Source organism: Rhyacophila brunnea, unplaced genomic scaffold (genome assembly GCF_057557595.1).
Source record: "Rhyacophila brunnea isolate RB1 unplaced genomic scaffold, BYU_Rbru_1.0 scaffold_11, whole genome shotgun sequence".
Taxonomy (NCBI): Eukaryota; Metazoa; Arthropoda; class Insecta; order Trichoptera; family Rhyacophilidae; genus Rhyacophila; species Rhyacophila brunnea.
Window position 1 is genome coordinate 38837647 of NW_028232763.1, and position 21868 is coordinate 38859514.

Consider the following 21868-nt stretch of genomic DNA (forward strand, 5'->3'; position numbering starts at 1 on the left):
CCCGACCAATCTGATTGAAACTTCGCAGCATACTGAATCGGTAGTGCCGCTGCATGAAAACAAACCGCTTACAGTACTAGTCGCGCCACCTGTCGGCTTTTCTAAGGACTTATTGACCCACCCTCGTACTATTATAGTATGTTTATGATTTCGAGAAAATAATACGATGGTATATAATCCATATCAATTATTTGAAAACATTACATTTGCATGTAGGTACATGTGTAATATAGTGAAAAGGTCAGATACCTGTTTAATTTGCAATATAACATCAAAATTTGTATATACTTACCTAAATGAAGAATGACATTCATGAGTGAGCACGGCTCAAAGCTAGGAAAATGTGTTTTTTTCAATTTGAAAATATTTTAATTGTGTATTATTTTATTACAGATTCATAATACATTATATAACTAATAGAACATACTGTTTTTTTTCTATGAATAAAAAAGACTGGAAGGAACATATTGTGTCACGGCAATCAAGAAAGACCGGAAAATATGGCCAACAATGCATGATACACAAACATAAAATACACAAAATTACCTATTTAAGTTTACCGCACACGTGCAGACCACGCGATATTTGTTTACGCAAAGTCGTCGCTTTCCAAAATGGCGAATTTGGTTGCCAGTTTTTATGGCGATGAATCAGTATGTTCCTTCCTGTCTTTTTTTATTCGTAGGTTTGTTTACTATGTACACCAAGAAATTTCCATTTATAAAATCGGAAATGAGTTTTGGAATATAATGCAACTAAAACTGGAAAAATTCTATCATGGGTGTTTACTTCTTGAATTAGTTGACCCCAGAAACAACAGGTCCATTCCACTACGTGAACCACAGTGGATATTATGCCGGGTCCACATTGGCAACATGTCGCCGGCAACCTCGTTAAATTTTACGATAAGTATGATAAATATCGTAAAATTTATCGAGGTTGTCGCGCGACATGTTGCCAGTGTGGACCCGGCATTAGATGCACAAAACTTGAATAAAATATATTATAAATAAAATTTAAAAAGTACAATATAATTAATTGCGTCGACAGCCCTGGCGTCGCCCGCCAGTCGGATGGACTAATAAAAAAATAATGTGTCTAGTAACTGTATGTTAATAATTATTTTTAGGCACTCATGATATAAATTATTTCGCCCATTGGCTTTACATACAATAATGCTTCTTCCTACCACTTGTTTCACTAGTATAAAAGTGAAGTTGCGCTGCCAATAAAAAGTCACTTTCTTTTTATAATAGGCAGACACTAAATTCTACGTTTTAAAAAATATGCATTAGAATTAAACAATACCTATTATTTTTAATACGTAGGTCCTAAACATTACAAATAAACACTATTCATTAGTAATGTTTTTTGGATAGCACATGAAATAAAAATGTAGGTAGATATGTATGTCAACATCCTTCGTATATTTAGTTCTCGGACAATTTCAGGTTAAAAAGTTATTAATATATTATTAAGTTTATATCGTGGCTAACACATAATCAAAAAAGTTATCATATCCATCATATCAGTTGCAATACTTCACACCAAAGAACTGATAAACATATTGAATTTAATAACATTTATTAGAAAGTACTATTTTTTGGTCACCCCATAGCTTCATTTCACAAGCTTCACTTGGAGGGAGTTTATTGAGACAAACATTGGCGGCAACCTTTTTATATTAACTATTAGACCAGTTATTATGGACCACATGTAAAAAAATCATATTTTCAATTCTCAAGGCCGATTCTGTAGAGCTTCCCCTTAATGCAGTATCTCTTCCAAGTGTAGACTATTTTTTCCCCCTCGTATTTATTCTGTCCATAACTGTCATTCTGGGTATGCTGAAATGTTTGGACGCTTGATATCTGCTTAAATCTCTTGTTTTTACCTTTTAAATTGCTTCTTCTACCTTCTCATTAGAATAGGACGCTTTATCAGCCTTTCTTTTATAATTCCTCACCATTTTCACGGAAATCCAAAAACCTAAAAAAATAGCACCCTTAGAGTCAAAATAGTTTATAACCACTGCATATGAGGCAAGTGCGGCATATACCGCACTTGCCCCATTTGAAGTGACGCACTTCCCCATTTGTCAAAATATGGAGCATGTTTTTATAAATCAAATATCGGTACTGTTCGATTATACGGAAAACACATTTTGAAAATACCAGATATACTGGATTATTTGTTAGTTTAGGTTAGGTTAGGTTGGGTTAGGTTGGGTTAGGTTAGGTTAGGTTTGGTTAGGTTAACCTAACAAATAATTCAGTTTATCGGCTATTTTCAAAATGTGTTTTCCGCTGTATTTCGTATAACCGAACAGTACCCAAATATCTTTATAGAAACATCATTTTTTTATTTTAAAACATTTATGTAGCGAACATAAAATGTTGATTATATAACTTACAATGATTAGAAGCTTCAATTCTCTCTTCTGTATAAAATATTATGGATGATTAAAAAACACTACACTCAACAAGAACACGTTTTGCCAACTGTCAAAATTCGTAGACAAAAATATCAATGAATGTTTATAAATCAGCACCTTAAGAGCCCATACGCATTTGCGGCAGGCCGCTGCGGCTAACCGCGATGCGGCCTGCCGCAAGTGCGTATGGGCTCTTAACAAATACAGTTTAAGCCAACATATAAAGACCTACCCACACATCTTCATTTGTTTTCTTGAAAGTTGTTTTTTTTTAAATTATAACGCATAGACGCACTTTCCCCATAGACGCACTTACCAGCCCTGACCTCATTTTTTTTTTTTTTTTTAAATTTTTATTCATCATAAATTAATTACATTTACAAAACAAAGATTATACTTATACGTACTTATAAGTTAATTAATGTGAGCATTGTGGCCTTAGTTGTTGAGCAACAATTTCTTTTATAATATCAATACTTGTGGCAAGTCTAATTATATTCAGTCCTTATGTCTTCAGTCATTATGGAGTCCTTCAAGCTGTTTCTATATTTGGATTTTATGTATTTCATGTCAGAGAAGGCACGCTCGCAGGTCTCATATGTACTTCCGAACATAGGAATGATTTGAAGTCGAAAGTTTTTTCAAGCTGGAAAAATTAAGCAGTAGGTATATTTCTTTGTTTTGAAAAAGTATTTTTAATATTTTGTATTATAATGAAATGTTTTCATATTTTAATGTATGATGGGTAATTCTCTCCCCAATGTTTGATGAAAAATTTGCTGTACAGCTCGCGGGCCGCCAGTTGGACAGCGCTGATTTATATAGTACTGACTACAGCTGCTGGTGTTGAACTACTCCATTTGTGTAGTCCATAATGTAACTTGTGTCATTGTAACACTTGGCAGCTCTGAGACTTTCTTGTAATTTAATTTAATATCAGTATCGATATTGCATTCACCCGAAATCAATCTGGGATATTTATATTTATCAATTTACTGAATCGAACTTGCATAATTATTATCTTCATGAAGTTGCTTTCAATGTTCAGTGTACACAAAAGGAATGAAATCTTGCACTTCCATGTCAATAGTGCCCAATGATGGAAATTGCGTAAACTCACCTTATCTTAGCTTTTAAGCGCATAAAAATCACTCTTATAAGTCTGTGCGCGCAAGGTTGGCCATAGAAAATGAGTATATATTTTACAATACTCATTATACTAGCCCCAGTCGATCGATTTAAAAATTAACATATTGTACACACACTGTTATCTCTTGGAATCATGGTGAAATATTTTTAATATACCTACTTCCTTCGTTCACCCTGATACCACCATGCAACACCTCATGGCATTTAAGGGGGATCCTTATACCAACAGAGGCACCTAGTAGAAAAATACGAAGCTTTCAATTTGAGACATTTTTTTGATAATTGACAATTTCAACTGTATTAATTAATAAATGTATCTGAAAACATTAAAAAGATTTTTTTTTAGACAAAGATAAACTAACAATTGTAAATAAATGTGAATTTGTTGCAGGGTCCAATCTTATTATTACATTACATTTTTGGTCATATTTATTATTAAAATTTAGTTTAAGTTTTCAATTTTTTAATGTTTAGATTTTTGACTAATTCATCGTTTTAATATTTTTTATATTTATTTTTAAAAACATTGATTTTTATAAAAACATAAATGTGTATAACGTGAACTCCTTTTTAATAACTACACTATGACATGGCGTAGTTTTTTTTTCTCACACTTACCATTGGCTCTATACAGTAAAACCTCATTAATACGAATTCCATGGGACAGAAATTTTGAAAAAAAAAAAAAAATTGATTTCCATTAATTTTGTTTCCGATCATAGTGCCTACCGAATTGGGTCATAAAATGTCAGGATTATTTTTATTACCTTCTTAAAATAAGTAATTTTTGATTTTTTAAGAAAAGTCTGTCACAATTTTCAATGACTGGCTCATGAAATAGTGTACTTTATTACGATTTATTGAATATTTTTGTATGCCAGGGACTCCGAAATCATTTCGAATTACGAAATTCGAATTAAAGGTATGGTAATAATGTTCAAGTGACTTTTTTCAGGAAAATTTCGAATTACGGCGAATTTCGAATTACCAGTGTTCTAATGAGGTTTTACTGTAATCCGGTGTTCATCTTGACAGCCCACGAAGAGGTTTTAACGGATCTTTTTTATGAGAAATGGATGTCTGCCACTTACTTGCAGCACACTTTATAAGGTCCATGCGGGCAGTTCAAACGCACATTGAAGAACATGTGAATTTGCCAAAGCCAAAGATTCCATCTCGAGCCCTACTACTTAATAAGCGGAAGCGTTACAACTCATCCCCATTAAAGTCGCTAACTCATCCAGCTCATCTGTTAAATTAACTCATCACCATACCGGCAGTGCAACATTCTAATTAGTCGGGTTCTTATATATCGGGATATGAATAAAAAATAACATTTGATTGTGAAGAGTAAAATAGGTTTTATTGAATAGATTTCACAGAATGAGATCTAGAAGTACATAATATTGGTCCAAGGTCGGCCGCTATCATTATTTTCTTGAGATAATTAAACCGCAAAATAATTTAAAGAATAATGGAATATCACAGTGCACAACTTTCAATGCAGGTAGAATTTGTAATGAAATCTTTTTATGTAGGTAATATACTTCCATAGAAAGAGCCAAATGTCAAACAACCTTTTGGAGTACGTCGTTTATAAAATAGTGACATTCTTAATGTTGTAATAAAAGAATATTATGTATGAAACATGCTGACGGCGGAAAAAATTGTAATATTCAAATATTTTTTTATAATTAAAAACAGTTAAAAACTGCATGCTAAGTGTAAGTATAGGTTTTTTTTACTATCATACTGTTGTTTGACATTATAGCCCAGAATACATAATATATTATAACATGTCTTTGGAAAGATCAGTCACATCAAAAAGTAGGAAATATAATTCCAAACTGAATTTGAATTATGTGTAGTGATAAATGACACACCAAAATAGAAAAATCTGTAACAATCACTCCCTTACAAAACATTTTTCAGTATGAAAATGACAAATCCAATGAACTAAAAATTCAAACAAAACTCTAGACAGAATTTGCAGAAGATACATTTTTGAAATCATTTGTGTAAAATTAATGACTAAAAAAAATCCAATAAAAAAACGGCCATTAAATAAAGGAGCTGTCATAAAATTCACATTATTACAATATTTACCGGGTGCGGTTTTATAGAAATTAATAAATAGTTTTATAAGAAAACAATGTCTGGAAATATAGTGTAAACTGTAAAACAATGTGATTAAAAGATTTGATGAACTTATAACAATATATAAATTTAAAAACATCTTTCATCTAATATACTCTTCACTGAAAACCCGAATATGTTTTTTGTTTATCCCCGTTATGTTCCTAATGGAATCGAGGCCATAAAAGAAACCCCCTAAGTTCGATAGTGGATGACATTCGAACATCTGTAAAGATTCAATACAATGTTGTTCGTATTGAAATAATTCAATTTAAGAGAACTATTCAACAAAATAGTCCCTTATGTATAAATGCCAATTCCAACCTCGGAAGTGTGAGGTTTGACGTAATACTGATAAAATTTAAATTACTGTACATACAAAGCAAATAAACAACAGATTACATAATAACTACTGTCAAATACAGATATGATAATAATTCATTATTCTGACAGCATAAAGTAAATTTTTGGTGTTCTTTTGTTACTGTATAATGTATGTATGTATATGTTCACCACTTTTTACATACCGAAACATAACAATTAATTGATTTTGTACTTTTACATTACTCACTTTGTAGGTACAGATATGTAAAAAGATGTGCATGGTCTAAAGAATAATACAATGTCGGTAGACAAGTCTACATGTTATTTATTTTATAATTAAGGTGACCAGCACACATCACTCAAAGTCTAGTCAAAACCGTTATTATACGTATGATGCATAAAGTGGATTTTACTTTGAGTGGAAAAAATGAAAGGGCTAGCTTCGCACACAGTCTAATTCAATTTACAGTGGCAGTAGGAATATTCAAATATGATGATATCAATTTAGGCTGCGTGCGATGGTGGTGGTTTATACGACATTTTGGATTTGTAGCCCATTACATCCAAAATAGCCGATTGGATCTCAAGAACCAATAGATATGTCAGCGAGTTGAAACAATTTACATGTCAAAACCCAAAACTGTGCCACGAAAGGAACATTAAAACCTCAGAGGCAAGTGAATGTCGTCTCGGACCGCCTCTGTGAGTCTCACACGGTTGAGGGTCATCGCAACGCGCTGACATATCTTGGGCATTCATTTATTATATAAATAAGTTTTTTTTTCAATAGGAAACAAAATAAATATAGTAAATAATTATTTTTCTCCATGTCCAGGATCAGTCTAATTTGAAAAATTTGCTTTTTTTCATGTAAAGGATCCCGTTCATAATAAAAAAAATGTGGAAATTATACTATTTATAAATTTTAAATGGCATACTGATCATCATAGAAAATTATTGATGAAAAGAATATAAACTATAATATGTAAAAAGGAAACATGAAATTTGCATACTTTTTAGGAAACAAAATATGCTATTTTTGGTAAGAAAATTAAGATCTGTTCACTAACTGGATTATGTAATATTGATGAAAAAATATTTTATTTGGGATACGCGATAAAAAGATGAAAGGACCCCTCATGATTTTTAATTATTTGGAATATTATGATATAATATATCAGTGTTTCGCCAATATTTTCGTGTTTATAATCACACAAAATAAAACAAAAATGAAAACTCCAGTTCGATTAACCGTAATCATAAAATTTTTCATTGAATTTCACTAACGATTCGACGACACGTTTTTCATTTTAGAACATGAGAAACAGACATAAAAGAAAACACTCCTGTTTTCTGTTACGGTTTCCTTTAATCTGGAATAGATTAGGTGACTTTTTATCATCTTCGCTTTTATAGATCACACCTAGTCAAATATATATCACTTTAGTAGAATTAATAATTATTATTAATTATATACATATCATTCAGTACATATCAGAAAATAAATGACTCATCGACTTGACAAAATCACAAAATTGGTTTGCAAGTCTCATTCAGAAAAAAAAACAATCTCACTCGGGTTCTTTTATACGTTACACAATTTACCTAATACAGCTTATGTTATATTAACGGAAACGTCGAGTTGAATTTTACACCAGATTATAGTACACGCAAAAATGAAAAAGGAATAACGTCGCAGTCGCAATTTCCGGGGAGATCCAATATTTGATGTTCGCTGTACCCGAGGATTGCGACCAGACAAAATAAAATGAGAATTTTTATGAAATTGAGTGTAAAATTCAACTGAGACATCTAAAATCTATCGATTGTTATAAAAATAAATTTACAAATCTAGACTGTTTTCGACGAAGAGTGATCACATTTACCTCAAGTTCGGAGTCAATTTTTCGGGGGGGGGGGCGCTTTATTTCATATTAACTATTTTTTAAAAATTAACAAAATCTTTTTAAAGCCATTATTTTGATTTCCACTAAAAAGTAGAATATTTCACAAAATTCAACTTTGTTATTTTTTTTTGACATTAATATTCATATAAATTTCAAGGCCCAAATGACTTTGGTAAATACTTTCTCTCACATAAGAGTCTCATATTGTGGTATCAGTTTTTTTGTTTTATTTACAAATAATCACTTAAAAAGAACAAAAAAAACACCCACTTTTATCAAATACACAACATGACTTTTGTTTCTACACTGTTTTCGATAACGTTTTGCCTGCTTCGGAGACATTTATTTCACTTGACACTTTCAAAATTCATTAGAATTGATAAGAAGTTTTTCAGTTTATGTACAATAATTCCAATAAGATTTATATATGATATTTGGACGTTAGGATTACTTGCTGATGTTGGAATCTTCCAGAGATTGATCATCAAGTCGAGCGACATAAAGTGACGGGTCGATCACTTTGGGAATGGGTTTAATCTCCGTGCCGAGCTCCTGCTCGATGCGGTGAAGAGCGAAGCGGTCCTCGTACGTAATCAGGTTGATGGCGATACCTGAGAACAAACAAAACAATTGTCATGTAGGTAAACAAATATACAGATTCCAAACCAAAGGTCTTCGTCTTCAACCTCAATCTCTTTCTGACAGCAAAACATAAAATGTATAAATGAAACAATGCGACAACAACACATTTCAACCAAAGATGTTAAACAAAAATCAATTTCCGTGCAAATAGAACCTTCCAAATCCAATGTTTATCAAGCGTAATGGATAATTAAATATAATTAAATGGAAAAACAATAAAAAATACATGAAAAATCCTGCAATTAAATTACTCAAAGGTATGCATTTAAAAATATGGAACAAAAAATGTTTGGTGTTAGAACTTGACGGCCGCTCGAAATCAAATTTCTAGCTTAACACTATACGGTCCGCGAATTTTTGCGACGTACCTACACCAATATCCGGTATTTTTAAATGAAAATCAACAAATTTCGATCACGAAGTTAAAAATGCTATAACTTTTTAACCTATTGATATATTTCAATACAATTTTCAGAAAATACTTAAAATATATCAATGCATCAAATTGTGTCATTTATTTAACACTTGTCAACCTCTGGCCCGCGTTCCATAAAGGTAAAGTATATAATTTGTAAATTTTCGTAAATTGTTTATTATATGTTATTAGATTAGTTCAATTTGTTAAATATAATGTAAAGGAAACAGCCTATTGATATAAAGCAATCACAATATATTATTTTTTAATTAAAAAATGTAATAAAATATTCAAATACAAAATGTTTTACACCGCTATAGAAATCAATTCATTTTTAGCGCTACTACTCATATCTCTGATTATCAAATATAATAAAATAACAAAGACTTCACACAAACTGTGAAGTGTTTAAAAATAAATGCACATTCATTCCCGAACGAACACTAATCTGATTTATGGGTTTTATGGCTGTGGCAGTGCAGTGGCGTGCATATTTTCGAGTAAATTCAAATAAATAAAATGCACGCATATACATTCCCACCGTTTATTACAATTTGGTATTATTGTAGGAATCGAGACAATCCAATAACAGTGCAGAGGCGTGCGTAAAAAATTCATATAACAAAATCTATGAGCAATAGGATTGTAAAACAAACATCTACATTCCACAAAAATATTTGAATCAACACTCAATCTTATGGATAATACCTTTAGATAACTGGCTAGGCACGAAATAATTATTATCACACTAAAGCTGAAATTATTTGAAATAGTTTATAAAACTATGAATGTAAAATGAACTAACAACTAATACACTTTTTTTTAAATTATACGAAGAAAACCAATTACCAATATGTAGATGTAGAGGTACTTTACACTCTTTGGACATGTAAATAGTTTCTTTTCGAAGTTTATGTGAGGAACACACTTTACACTTTCTTCTTAAACGTTTATTAGTGTCGGAAATCCCCGGAAATATTTGATTGTGATTGAAAATTACACTAAAATCTCCGATATCTTCAGTCACTGGGAATATCTGACATACAATCCGCATAGTTTTCCTCTGTTTAAAAACGAATGGTCCTCCATTTTAAAAAGTTTTTTTGGAGATATAACTAATAAAAAATATATATCCTAGCTGAAATATACTTAGATTAATTATTTTTTCAATGAAATTAGTGCAATATAAATAATAATAGCTATTATTTATGCAGTTACACAAGCAATAATCTCCCGAAAAAAGCGAACGAAAAAAGCGAACGAAAATGACAACGCGATACAAGTTCACATTTATAACTATTCTCATTTTCAAGTTAAGATTTCTATCATGGATGATGAAGCATGGTGGGTGGATGTTTCATGGGTAATAAACCATTAATGACAAATTATCAAATAGGATGCAATTTCATAGCGAAAAATCGCGTTCATTTAAAAAAAAAAGAATGCAGGTTCATAAATGGGTGACTACCACTGAAAAGGGTCGACAATTAAATTTCGAAGTTGAAGTGACGACACTGGAATATAACATTGAGTGTTTATTACCGTTTTTGTTTACGTCTCGTGATTCAGCTGTCTAGAAATGGGCTTGTAACTAATAAAAAAAATGGTATAGGTACAAAAAAAATACTGAATGGTATTACGTCCGCCATCTCTGTAAAAACCCCGAAATATTTTTTTTCCATCATGCTTTTACTTCTTGCACATCATTCAACCATCTGTCGATAGATCTTGCAACCAAATATTAAATTTCATATTTATTTTTCACAGTTAAGATATGCCTATGTGAGGACGCCACGTAGGCGTCACCGGATCGTAACGTTCGGCTTGCAAAGGACGCCAATGTGGCGTGACCGGACCGTAAAGTGTTAATATAAGAGATAAAGATTTAAAAAAAATAGTATTTAAAGGTTAAAATAATTATACATAATCGTATGAAACCTAACAAAAAAAATTCTTGGCATTTTAAAGAAAATCAGCGACGTTTAATTCAAATCAGTGTGAGCCGTTTTATCGAGGCGACTGGGCCATTTGTTTGTGGATGCGAAATGTTTTCGTGGGGCTAATAAACTGGAGCCAGTTTTATTTATTATACATTTAAATGAATACGGATACATAATACTGACTATGGGTGTATTATTTTATAAAAAAAATCACAATGTAGGTAATCAAAGAGTAACTAAAAGGCATCCAAGCCATTTTCACTCGTATTTATTTTCTTATTTTACTGATTAAATTTGAGCCGGAATTATCTGAAATATTAACAATATCGTTTAGTTTAACACGGCTAAATTTTATATAAATATTGTTATCTATGTAATAACGTTATTTTGAACAATATTCCTCATTTTCGCCTGTTTAGAGTGTTTTTATACGAAGGATTAAGCACGATTGTCTTCGTATCAAAGGTTACATTATATTTATTTTAATTTTATGAAATGCATTGGCAAACTCTATTATGCTATACTGATATTTGAAAACGGGGTATTTTATTAATTTAAAATGTTTGAATTTTATTCATTGTACCTACCTAAATGATTTTTATATTTGTAAGTACTTGTCTATGCTTATAATAGTGTTTTTGGCATGGTTGTCTATGCTCAAAAAGTGGCGTATGGATGGTTTCAGGTATAGACTCGAAAAATCTGACGTTTCTCTGCGGTAAGCTCTCAGTAAATAGAGCCAAAAATTGGTAGGTAAATAAATGGATTGGTAAAGAGGAGGGGCAGATTCTTCTGGCATTGCGGCCATGACAAAATCACTTTGGAACAGTGTCATTTGAAAGTAAGGAAACTAATACCTACATGAGTCACCTGCACTGCCACAAGAATCTGACACCATTCCACACAATCCACGTCAATGACAATGTTTGCATCGTAGAGCATTACATAACAATGATTTTATACTACCCACATTATTTGGGAAAATTAATAACATTTCATCCTCTTATTATCATTTAATTACATAATGATTATTGTAAATAAGTTGGACACGTCTAATATTGTTAAAAAGGTCACATATTTTTTGATTCAATAGTAGTCATCCAGGGAAATAAAAATAAATGCCGCGAAATAACCATCATACCATGTTTCAAGGCTATACCTCAGTTGAGGCATGGTTTAAAAAGATCGTGGCTAGGCGATGCGCGGATTGTGCAAATGACGCATGCCAAACGAAATATAATTTGTCATATAAATCCAACATGCGTCCATTGGATGTTCTGTTTATTGTTCATTAGTAACAATAATAATATATTCATTGACATGTTTTCTTTTTCAAGTAAATGGGTAACGTTGTTTAGTCATCTTTACACGATTTAAGAACTAATACCCCCGTCGCCATCACGAAACAAATTGAGTGTTCACTTCTCGACATTCGCTCTCCGATTGCCAGCGAGTCCAAAATTTCATCGCACCTATAGTTGAAAATTATTTGCCGTTTCACTGAAGTAGGTACCATCTTAAGTAACACATACTTCTTCTAGTATGAAAAACAGTAACGATGAATGAAATCACACTTCCCAAAGTTTTATTATTTAGAAGGAAACGTACCCAAGTGTCCGAAACGGCCGGATCGACCGATCCTGTGTAAATAAGTCTCAGCCATCTTGGGAAAGTCAAAATTGATGACCACATTGACGGCCTGCACGTCGATACCTCTGGTGAAGAGATCAGAGCACACCAGATTACGGCACAAGCCGGACCGGAAATCATGGAACACTCGGTTGCGGTGACCCTGCGCCATCTTTGCGTGAATGTAGTAACAGCAGTAGCCCAGCTCCGTTATCTTTTTGGCAAGCAGCTCTACCCGCTGGGTTGAGTTGCAGAATATGATTGACTGGTTGATTTGCAACTGGAAAATGATTACATCAATTACGGCGCTACAAAATTACAGTAACAACCTAGGTGTGGATTTTTTTAATAAGATTATTCCATTACAGTAAAACCTCGTTAATACGAATTCCACGGGACCAAAAATCTAAAAAAAAATTAGAATTACAAAATATGAAATATGAAATTATGGGGGGAAAAATTTTTTGATTTTCATTAATTTCGTTTACCATCATAGATTTGCCTACCAAATTTGCATTACAGCCCTAAAACATATGAGTTATTGTTTTTCCTTTGAGTGGAGTGCAGTTGTGCCTCTGATGACATACCACTGTGTTAATGGGTCATAAAATGTTAGGATTATTTTTATTACCTTCATAAAATAAGTAATTTATGTTTGAAGAAAAGTTTTCAATGATTGGCTCATGAAATAGTGCACTTTATTACGATTTATTGAATATTTTTATATGCCAGGACTCTGAAATCATTACGAATTAAAGGAATGGTTTTATATGAAAATAATGTTCAAGGAACTTTTCTTTCACGAAAATTTTGAATTATGGCGAATTTCGAATTATCAGTATTCTTACTAATGAGGTTTTACTGTACATGCCATTTTCACAATTGGATTTTTTTTTAAATATCAATGGCCTTCCAATAGACTTACCTTGGAAAAGAGGGTATTTAAACAATGCACTTTTTGTCTCTCTTGCACAAATGCATAATATTGCGTCACACCTTTCAGGGTAAGTTCTTCCATGAGATTTATTTCATACGGGTCTTTCAGATGCTTCTCCATGAACTGTTTCACACTCAGAGGGAATGTAGCCGAAAATAGAAGGATCTGTCGTTTACGTGGTAACCTAAAATAAAATAAATAAATAAGACGTAAGTAAATGAATAAAAGAATGAAGAAATAAATAAATAAGTAGGTTAAATTTTTAAACGAGACTGATTGATTGCCTACCAAAACTATGATTTCACTATTGACTGTATGAATGATAATGAGATAAACTCCCAGTGATAACGAAATGAAAGCCTACAATGGGAAAGAGAGATCAATAATCAAGGCATGCTTCCATCAGTCTTCTAATCTCACCAGTAATAATAATCTCCACAGTTCGGCAGTTCTAAAATAACAACCTGTTACAAAGTAAAAGAATTGAAGTTTTGTGGTATACAATGAACGCATTATAAAGGCTCAATAAAAAGGAAAATATTCATAAGAGCTTCATATGACCACAATTTAATAAATCTTTACATTAATATGTTTGATTGTGCAGTGTTTACATAAATAATTAAAATTGTATTATTGTGATAAAACTTTTTTATCAATTCTGAATAAATAAAAATAACACTTATCACTCTCCCTACTGATACACGGATGTGGCGTAGTGAGTTCTCTGCGGTCGGTCGGCGGGTACAATTATAAATCCTACATCTTAATATGTAATAACTATTAGAGAGACATTGACAAGTATTATTAAATTAAAAAATATTCACCTTGAAATGACCATAGCCAGCATTCCTTTGAAATCTTGTGATAGAAGCTTATCCGCTTCATCTAGCACCAGCATCCGGCACTGGTCTGTCTTCGCAACCTGTTTGTCCATTAAATCTAGGATTCTTCCCGGCGTAGCGATTATTACTTGCACTAAAATAACAAACAAATGCTGTAAAATAAATTCTTGCTTCGAATAATGTCATAAGATTATAATATCTCATAATTCCTGGACACGCAATATGCATCAATGTATCTGGAGCTGGCATATTCTATATAAGTCAAAACCAAATTTATATTCTCTCCAGCTAAAAAGGTGAGGATAACATGTATATGACAGAAAGTGCATTTTCATGTCCCACCTCCATCTAATGGTAAATTTACTAATAATTTATGATTAAAATCATAATAAATTGAGTAACTGGTGACAGTCAGTGTCCATGATTGATGACTTTCTATTTGTAAGCTGACAAATACAAATACAAGGTAGGTATTTGCAGTGAATTCATTTCATTTATTCCAATGCTATTATTATACATTGTGAACTTGTCATGCAAGATGTTTGTAAACACACAGGACAATGAACCATTAATGTCTTGATATACAAATGGGATGCAGAAATATGTATGTAGGTATGCATAATTCAAACATCTTGGGTGTACCTAATTCAATTTTAAAGATGTACACATCGTAATGTATTTCAACAAAATATATTCAAATAAAGGTCAACAATTTTCAATTTTCCAAGCTAATTAAAATTCAAGACATAACATGGGCGCATATATAAGAATCAGATTATGGGGTCATCCCGAGCAGCAGTTACAAGCAGTGAAATCTATTATTCATTTCAATGACAATAGTACAATATAACTACTAGCATATTTGAGACTATTTTACATTACTCAATTGCAGCTATGTAGCTATATATTTGCATAATACAAGGATCACAAAATAGAGAAGCTTAAAAAAGTACAACATTTTACACAAGTTATCACGTAATAACAACCACATTGGCTCACGGGTCACCGATTCGATCCTGCGGCAAAACCATTTTATTTTTCAAAGGGTTCGGTCGAGTGCAGAACCAAATTGGTTCGGCTAATGACCCACAAAAATGTCCTTGCAAAAAATGTTAGTTTATATAACCTCCACTCCGCAGAGGCCCATATGCTCCGCTTACGGTCAAACATTTTGAGACTTAATTTCTTTTTTTTTAAGTACTAAGTAACAATATATCAAAAATTCATACCGTTCTGATAAATACGCATAATGTCATCGCGCAAGTCTGTTCCACCCGTAGTCACCATAACACGAATGTCTGTGTGCTTGGCCAGTTCAATACAGATCTGAGACGTCTGCAAAGCCAACTCTCTTGTGGGTACTATAACCAAAGCTTGAATATAATCTTTTTTCGGGTCGACCTGCTCCAAAACCGGAATGCAGTACGCTCCGGTCTTCCCGGTTCCATTTTTCGCTCTCGCTAGCACATCTTTTCCACTCAACGCAATTGGTATTGATGCTTCTTGGATTGGTGAGGGTTTTTCCCAACCTTTCTCGAAAATTCCCATCAACAGCTCTCTCTTGAGACAAAACTCTTCAAACTCATTGCCTCTGGTGTCTGTCACATCCTACAAATATATAAGGCGTTCTACACTGCACTGTTTGGCAGTGGCGAAGGGTGGAGGTAGGCTGTTAAGATCCGCCATAAACAGTGCAAATTAAACTTTTTCAGACACACATATTTGTTTTCATTGAAATAAGACTACAATTTACAGATAATGTTGGTTAATTTTTAAAATTCAATTAAACCCTGAAAAACCAAGCCATAATAGATAATAGTCAAAAACTACATGTCTTTCTATAAAATATCTAAAATTATGCAATTAAATCATACATAACTTTGAATATTTTATAAATATAATAATATTTTTTATTTATTATAGTTTGGTTTAGGCTGGGCTTAATGAATTACAAAAATTAACCAATAATATGTGTAATATGTATTTTTAATCCAACGAAAACAAATAACTATGAATGAAAGAGTGTGCATAATTTTGTCGTATTTCCCAAATTAGACCAAAACTATTATGGTTTCGTTTAGGCAGGGTTTAATTGATTTTGAAAAACTAACTAACACCATATGTAAATTGTAGTCTTAGTTCAATAAAAACAAATACATATGACTAAAAAAGTTTAGCGTGCACTATTTATAGCGAATCTTAACAGCCTACCTCCACTCTTCGCCACTGCTGTTTGGACTGGTTACAATAAAGTAAACATACCCAAATATGAGATCAGAATCGAGTCCGATAGGCGAAAGTAGTGCCACTAAAATTAATCTCATAATAGAAAATCAAACAAAAAAACATGTCTCAATATTGACTTTGTAGGTATAAAAGGTATAAAGGTCGAGACGCAAACTTTAATGGCAAGTAAATGAGATGAGTCAAACTAAAATCACCACTTTTCAAGAGAGCCAGAATAAGTTTCGGTTTTCTACAATTTTGTATGGGAACTTTGTTTCAGTATCAAATTTACTAATTAAACTGAGTCGATTCTTCACGTCACCTTTTTCCTTTAGGTATATATACATTATGAGTAGGGATTCCAATCCCGGGATCCCGAGCTATTTTCGATACCTATGAATCCCGGGATTTCGGGATTAATTTTTTTATCAAATTTTATGGAAAATAAAATAAAAGCGAAAATGTAACAGAAAAAAATACTTTTCTAAAAATATCCACCATGATATGATACGTTTTACGGCAGTTTCATATTTGGCTGACTAATTATATTTACGAAGCGGAAAGGCCATAAGTACGCCATGATTATTTGCTTTACTATTTTAAATCTCGCTAATCCATTCATTAAGTCTTTACTATGAGAAACAGCAATCTCCTATTAAATTCACATAATTATTTATATTACAATATTATTTACTCCATTAAACTTGTGTATTTCCAAGATTGAACCTATACAATATAATAAATGTCTTAAATAGTATAAATTATACTAGATTTATTTTTGACCGATTATTTGTACTTAAATATAAAAAAATTATATTAACAATGGAAAGATGCCAATCCCGGGACCAGTCCCGGGATCCCGGGATTGTCAAATTGTAATCCCGAAATCCTGGGATCAGAATTTTGGCTCGGGATTGGATTCCCTAATGAGTGAATTAGTATATATATATAACAGATTTTCAAAATCTATCCTTTCGCACACAGAAATAATCCATGCATCAAAAAATTATCTACCTACTTATAGTAGAGTAAAGTTTATGACATTCTTTTATTCGGCATTTTATACTGATGGCAGGACCCAACAATACCGGAAATAACAAGTGATAAGGAAAAGATCGATTGTTATAAAATGAAACGGGAAAAAGGTTAAAATTGAACATTATAATGATGATGGGTAGAAAAAGGGTAACAATAACATGATGATCAAACTAAGTATTAAGGATTTATAATGATATGAATGACATGACATGAGTAGTTTTAAAATTGATTCAGTTAGGTATATTAACATATCCGTGTCAACTATTCATCTAATTAATATCATTAAATTGCATTGAATTTTTATGCTTAAGAATTTAGCTAGCTACTTAATTGATTTACATCTTAGTCTATGGCAATTATTGCCATGTCACCCAATAATTGAAATGCCATTATAATAAAGCTATTTTTCAAGATATAGAAAATATTTGTCCCCCAAATCTTGAATCAATAATAAGAAAACAAGTATGTTATTGAACTTACGCTTGTCTTAACTCTCATATCCTTTGGGGGTATTTTTAGTTTCGCTTTCCATCCTATGTCTTCTACTTTCTCCAGTTCTCTGTATTGATGGGAAAACAGATATTGTTATAAAAAGATACATTTGAAAATACTTTTAAATGATCAAAATTAGCACACAAAAAGTACATACCCTGAGTTCTGGCTGTTGCTAATAACGTGATTGTTCGAGTTAAGTCTGTCTGTCATCATTTTTGATTATTTTAGTACTAGGTACTTTTTATACAAAGAAAAAACACTTCACTAAATTGTTTGTAGATTGAAGTCACTATTGTCTTATGCCTCACAACTCTAAAAAGAGTTAACTTTAACACTCTTGTCTGTAAGTAAATAATAGTCTTTCACTCACGTATTTAACCACTTTTAACACACAAATACTGATATCTGTAAAAGTTTAAAAACAAAATCATAAATATGGTAAAATGGAAGTCTAAAATCACAAAACTATTTTTTTAACGCTATTTATTAAAATATGACAAACGGCAATTCTAATTTCTCGTATTATTAATGAAAATTAGACGTCCATAGTGCTAAAATCGCTAATTAGGGTAGTTTACGTGTAACGGTTGCCAAGAGCAAATACCTATTCGTACTTTACAATGTACAGAATGTCGACTAAACAAAAATAGTATTATCTCAAAGTCAGATAAGGAGACTTCGAATAGAAAGATATCTGAAGGATAAGATGCAGTATACTATATGGACGTTTATATAATCAGCATTAGCGATGAAAACAAGTGAAATAAAAGGATGATTGTGGATTAGTGTAGATATAAATATTACAACGAAAGAAACAAAAATGGCTGCCAGCTAGTATTTTCAGTGGAACAAATGAATTGCAAATTCTTGAACAAACTAAATGGCCACTGTAAAGTACATAGTCAGATTGAAATCGCACAAGCATTTAGAAAATTAGTGAATAAATATACGACACGTAACGTTTAAATTAATACCTTTGATTCAACGCCGACAGCAAAAGTAGATTATGATGCGTACGAGGCGGACAGATTGCAATTTTTTGTGACTATGTTCATGTCGTTCATTTTGTTCGTGATATCATTGAAACCAATAGCAGCGCATAATAAATAACATTCATGAGTACCAATAGCATAACTAAATAGTTGCCAGACTTAGGAATCTAAAATAATTGTAATTCTCCTGCTCCATTGCTACCAGTCTTTCAATCTCTTTGATTGCTACGCAAGAAGCCGACATAAATATTTGCCGGATATTTTTCACGGAATTTACCTCCACTGACCATTAGACCTCCCATTGGATTTCAAACACACATAATTTGTATTTGATAATATTATACTGGCTGAGTTAGCAAACTCCATTACCACTTTAACTCTGCATAAATATATCAGCAATAAATTAAAACGTTTACACATTTTTGTGAATCACGTAAATCTGTTACCGAATCAGCTGTAAAAAATAATAATCTCCACTATGTGGAAATGATCCTTTAAGAGAAATAAAAGTAGGTATTACGGGTTTTTTTTCATTTTACTGCTTTGGAAGGAAAATACAAGTAATTGCCACGGAATACCTCTATGGTTATATACAAGATAAGATAGATACGTGCTATAGCATGAGCTCACGTGACGTGTGGTAGGTAAAGGCCCACCCAAATTAGCCAAGTCTACACTTGGGACTTTTCCATACGTCTCACGAATTGAGCACAGGGCATGCGTCGTCGGCCCTCAAATCGGTTTGAAAATGGCCGCCATTTTATGATGACAGTACTAGCGCACTGCGATCCGACTGGCTTGAATTTCTGTTCAACACCCCAGCAGCTTCGTATTTTTTCGGTAAGATTCGGGTCGTTCGTGCAGTTTCTTGTCAATAAATATATTTATTTGAGTCTATTTGATCATATTGGATGCATATTAGTATTGAAATACTACGATTTTTTGTAAAATGTCGACTGAAATGATGACAATGAATTTTATTGAGGAGTATAGGGCACATTGCGCATTATGGGATATAACCTATATAGACTAGGTATACGAACAAACTGAAGCGCAATGATGCCTACATATTATTGGTAGGAAAGTTTGGAATGTCAGTTTTAGGGGTATAAAATAAAATAAAAAGTCTACGGTCCTACTTTTCCAAGGAGTACCATAAAACAAAGGAAACGAAGAGTGGCGCTGGGGCTGACAATAAGCATGAACCCTCGTGGTTTGCATAATATGCATATTATGGGTCGATTGGCATGTCGATAATATGGGTTAAAAATAAAATTGAGAGCTTGAGTTCGTATTTTTCAAAGGAATTCCACAAGACTAAGGAAACAAAGAGTGGAGCTGGGGCTGACAGCTTGCAAGCATGAACCCTCGTGGTTCGCATACGAGTCACTGTTGTGTTGTACTGTGTATATGAGGGGTGTAGTTTCAAAAACAACTTATTCCACTTTTACAAATTGTTGGCAAACAACAAAAAACTGTTTACGGTGTTGATTTTACATATTTTTTTGTTATTTCTGTTGAAAATTGTAGTTTACACTTTGAAATGGATATCTCAATGCTAAAAACTATGAAAATATTCTTATATGTAGGTTTTTTCTAATATTATATTTGGAGTAAGTTACTTTTGTTTCTGAAACTTGGAATAAGTTATATTTGAAACTAACACATTTGGAATAAATTGCGTTTGTAAAAACCACTAAAAAAATTGTCATGTTATATGTTGCAGGAAAAGTCGTGAATATTAGTACCCATTCAAAATAATTATTCTGGGTTACTAATTTTAAAATATTTGAAATTAGGTAAATAAAATTGGCCATTGAAATTATTTCACTGTTTTGTAACATGTAGGCATAGGGACATCCTATTAAAATGGTTTTGATACAAAATAATATTTTTGAAGTTATACTTCTTTTGGCGCGTTTAGTAGAGGGTACAATAATTGAGAGCTGCGCGCGCACACCGTTACGAAAGTGCGACATAATCACGTGATCGGGGTACTATCACCATACGGAATGAAGCGACAAGATAATTTTAAGCCAGCGGCACTCCAATAAGCGGTCCCTTTTCTTGAGTGTGTAATTTAACAAGATAATTAAAATAGTAATATTAAATAATATTAATCATCACGGAATGAAGTAATAAAATAATTTTAAACTAGCGACGCTCCAATAAGCGTCCCTTTTTCTGAGTGTGTAAATTAACAAGATAATTAAAATAGTAATAGTAAATATTATTAATACATACGAAATAAAGCAACAAGATAATTTTAAACCAGCGGTACTCCAATAAGGGGCCCTTTTTCTCGAGTGTGTATTTAATAAGATAATTAAAATAGTAATATTGAATAATATTAATAATTACAGAATAACGCAATAAAATAATTTTAAACCAGCGGCACTCCAATAAGTGGCCCGTTTTTTCGAGTGTTTAATTTAACAAAATAATTAAAACCTTCATCTAATATATAAAAATTAATATTTGTGTGTTTGTTTGTTCGTATTTAATGCGCAGCCATACCGTTCATCCGATTGCGATAAAACTTTGTAAACTTATTGCTTGCACTTGCGGGAAGAGTATAGGCTATACTAATATATAGAAATGAATGTCTGTCTGTCTGTCCCGTATGCGTTCCTATACCATTCATCCGATTGCAATGAAATTTTGGTAAGTGGTTGTATGCATACCCATAAAGGTTTCTGAATTAGAAAAACCATCATCTTCTTCTTCTTCTTCATTATATTTTCTTTTATTCGTATGGTTCC

At 32.2% G+C, this 21868-nt stretch overlaps 1 protein-coding gene across 1 annotated transcript; it reads right to left on the bottom strand.

Moving 5' to 3' along the window:
* Positions 1–7963: 7963 nt before the first annotated feature.
* Positions 7964–19161, bottom strand: me31B (ATP-dependent RNA helicase me31b). The gene is made up of 8 exons (XM_085960381.1): positions 19089–19161; positions 18269–18519; positions 18100–18178; positions 15585–15963; positions 14338–14488; positions 13502–13697; positions 12556–12856; positions 7964–8561 (listed from the first exon to the last, which is right to left on the bottom strand). The coding sequence occupies exons 2-8, from the start codon at positions 18325–18327 to the stop codon at positions 8398–8400; spliced, it is 1329 nt and encodes a 442-aa protein (XP_085816507.1). The 5' UTR covers positions 18328–18519; positions 19089–19161; the 3' UTR covers positions 7964–8397.
* Between the last annotated feature and the right edge of the window lie 2707 nt (positions 19162–21868).